Raw genomic sequence first — 3,730 nt, forward strand, 5'->3', positions numbered from 1 at the left:
ATATTATTCATTGTTATTTCATTATTTTGTGGTGTTTTATTCATCACAGACTCTTCTTAATGTAAAGTATTTTATACAAAGTCATTTCATAAATTAGATAAAATAATTTTTATGGTTAAACAAAAAGAAAATAGCAATAAAAAAAATTTTGTAAAACGTCAAAATGATGAAATGATGAAAGGGTTATAATTACATTAAATAGTAAAAAAAAACAATACAAAATAAAAATAAATAATTAAAGGGTTAAAAAGGAAATGAATAAAAAAAATATTGTTAATTGATGAATATCACACCAGAACAGCTAGAACAAATTATATCTAATTTATTGGTACCAAACACAGAAGTAATTAGTCAAGCCACACAAACAATAGTACAATTATTAAAACATCCAGAAATTATTATGCCAATGATGAATATTTTAGTGAATCATCCAAGACCAGAATTAAGACAAATTACAGGAGTTTTATTAAGAAAGAAGATATCAGTTGTGTGGGCAAAATTAACACCAGAAATTCAAGAACAAATAGAAAATGCATTACTTCAAATTATAAATACAGAAAGTATTAAAATTATTTCTATTACAGTAGCACAGATTATTATTGTTATTGGTAAATTAACAATTCCAATTGGAAAATGGCCAGCATTATTAAATCAAGTACTACAATGGACACAAAGCCAAAATGAAATTCAAAAAGAAGTTGGATTTGGATTAATTATTGAATTGGCACAATATTATTTAAGATTAGGAACACCACAATTAATGAATGGATTATTCCAATTAGTTGGTAGTACTCTTACAACATGTTCATCATTTAAAATCAGAGTTCTTGCAGTAAGAATTTTAGGAAGTCTTTATGATTTTGTAGATAATCCAAAAGACCTTGCACCTTATGAACAAGTTATTCCATTAGTTGTAAATTTATTGAAGGAATGCCACCAAAAAGAATGTGATGAAGAATTTTCAGAAATTATTGATGTTATGTCTGATATTGTTGAAGGTTTTTGTAATATTCCAGAATTTGATGTAATTACACAAAGAATTACATCTCCAATTGCTGCTCTTTGTATTGAAGCAGCAAAATCAAAAGAAGTATCCCCAATAATTAGACAAGCATCTTTATTATTTTTAAATACTTTTATTTGTGATGAATTAGAGTATTGTATTAAAAACGGTATTATTCCACCTATGGTAGAATTGTTGTTGTCTATTCTTTCAGAATATAATCCTTTAGATCCTACTGATGAAGAATCTCCTCATAGAATTTATGCTGGACAAGTTCTTTCTAATATGGCTGAAATTATTCCTTCTTCTGATTTCTTCCCTTTGTTTTGGCAAATTGCTTCACAATTTGTTAATAACCCACTTCCTGGTGTTAGTTGTGCATTGTTAATGGCAATTAGTTCAATGACTTATACTTGTCCAATTTCTATTGATGAGGTTGGTGATGTTTTATCACCATTTATTCTTCAAGCTCTTCAAAACCAAGATGTAACTGTAAGAGGTGCTGCATTAAAATGTATTGGTGATTTAGGAGAGTCAGGAGTGACTTTTGTTTTTATAAACTGTGTTCAATACCTTAAGGCATTAGTTTTTATGACTAAAGACCAAGTCTCTTCAATTCAATCTGCTGCTTATTTTGATATTCATTTAATGATAGAAAAATTATCAATGAAAGAAATAGAACCTGTAGCCGGTGATATTTTATCTACATGTTTGAACTGCATTACAACAACATCAGATTTTGATACAAGAGATGCAGCATTATCTGCATTATCAGCAACAGTATTTATTGTTGGAAATAAAATATTACCATTTGCCCAAACACTTCTTCAAATATCTCATAAAATGATTACTGCAGAAGTACATGAAGATATTGATATTTTACAAAGAGGAAGAGGATTAGAGTTACTTGCTTGTATTGCTAAGGCAATTGGAAAAGAACAATTTAGACCATATTTAAATGACTGTGTTGAAATTGTTAAAGCTCTTATAAGTATTCAACATTCATTTGAATATGAATTAAGACAATTTGCTTATATGGCACTTGTTGATTTGTTTTCTGTTTATGGAAGTGAATTAGCACCATTAATTCCTGGTGTTATAGAAAAAGTTATTCACTCATTCCAATGTGAAGATGATTATGTAGATAAAAAAGATAATGAATTAGAAATTTCTTCAGAAGAAGAGGACGATGAAGAAGAAGAACGCCTTTCATTTTATAGTGGATTACTTCTTGAAAAATCATCAGCTGTTACATTAGTATCAAAAATGTTTGAAACTGTTCCATTCGAAATGGAACAATATGTTCCATCTCTTTTAACATTTATTAATCAAATGTGTGTTGATGAAAGAACAGAAGTAGCAGAATCAGCATGTGAGGCTTTATGGACTGTTTTATATGTTCCACTTGCAAAAGAAAAGTTATATATTCCATTTGGACAAAATCCATATGGAAGTAATTTTGTAAAGAATATTAATGAAGATAGTATTGCTAAAGTTCATTTAAATATTAGTAGTATGTCCGAATCTCTTTCTAAAATATATAATGAAGTTATTAATACATACTTAATTGTGTGTGATCAAGCAGTAGATAGAGATGTTGTTATTATGTGTTTAAATAAATTAATTGATATATTTACATTATTAGGTAGAGTTGGAGCAGCAGCATGTTCTCAACAACTATCACAATTACTTATTAAAATCTTAACACAACAAACTCAATCTCAAGTTATTAATGCTGGTCAAGATAGTCAAGAAATCCATGAAGCTGAAAGCGATTTATTAGCTACTGCTAGTGATGTTATTATGATAATGTTTAAATTATTCGGTCAATCTATGAGTGATTACTTTGTTCAAATATTCCAAATCCTTAGTAGTATTGTTCAAAAACGAAATAATTCCATTACTAAAGCAACATCAATTGGTATTATTGCTGAATTCTTTAATTTTACTCATACATGTCCTGAATGTATTGCTGAACCTGCATTAACATTATTCTTGAATTGTATTTCTAATAAAAATGAAGATGTAAGTAGAAATGCTGTTTATGGATTGGGTATACTTGTTACTATTCTTGCTTCTACTCCTAAAAAACAAATAGCTATTAATGCTTCTCAACAAGCTCTTCAACTTATTGCCCAATTATTACCAACAATTAAACGACGTGGATTAATTGATAATTTTATTTCATGTGTTTGCCGTATATTAATGATTGAAGGCATTCCATTCCAACCACAAGCCATCCTTCCTCAATTATTAAATTTCCTTCCAATCATTTCTGACCATGAAGAAGAACAAATAGTTTATTCTACTTTTGCTCATTTCTACTCTACTATTCCTGAACTTCAACAACAAAAACCTGCTCTTGTTGAAGTTTTCAAGAAAGCTTTAACTGTTGAAGGAGTTTATGATACTACAAAACAACTTCTTCAACAATATCTTATGTAACTGTCAGTGCAATATTTTAGCTATGACTTAATTAAAAAACAAAAATAAAATTTAAATTTTGTTATTTTTTATAATTAAATAAAGAAAATTCTTTTGATAAAAAATAATTCAATATCTTTAAAAATAGAAATATTAAAAAATCTCAAAACAAAGTGTTATTTGTTTTAAGCAAAAAGATTCTTGAGTCTATAAATGTTGTAATGCTTGAAAAAGTAGTGATATTGGTCATCAATCATTATATGATTCTACCATAAAAAAGTTGAAGAAGCATATGACAAACCA

The 3,730-nt window shown here is 27.9% G+C and overlaps 1 protein-coding gene across 1 annotated transcript; it reads left to right on the top strand.

Moving 5' to 3' along the window:
* Nucleotides 1-280: 280 nt before the first annotated feature.
* ENU1_109400 (HEAT repeat domain containing protein) lies at nt 281-3,448 on the top strand (the record flags this gene model as incomplete). The annotated part of the gene is made up of 1 exon (XM_008859510.1): nt 281-3,448. The coding sequence occupies one exon, from the start codon at nt 281-283 to the stop codon at nt 3,446-3,448; it is 3,168 nt and encodes a 1,055-aa protein (XP_008857732.1).
* Nucleotides 3,449-3,730: the final 282 nt, after the last annotated feature.

The sequence above is a fragment of the Entamoeba nuttalli genome (assembly GCF_000257125.1).
Source record: "Entamoeba nuttalli P19 unplaced genomic scaffold asmbl_4677, whole genome shotgun sequence".
NCBI lineage: Eukaryota > Evosea > Mastigamoebida > Endamoebidae > Entamoeba > Entamoeba nuttalli.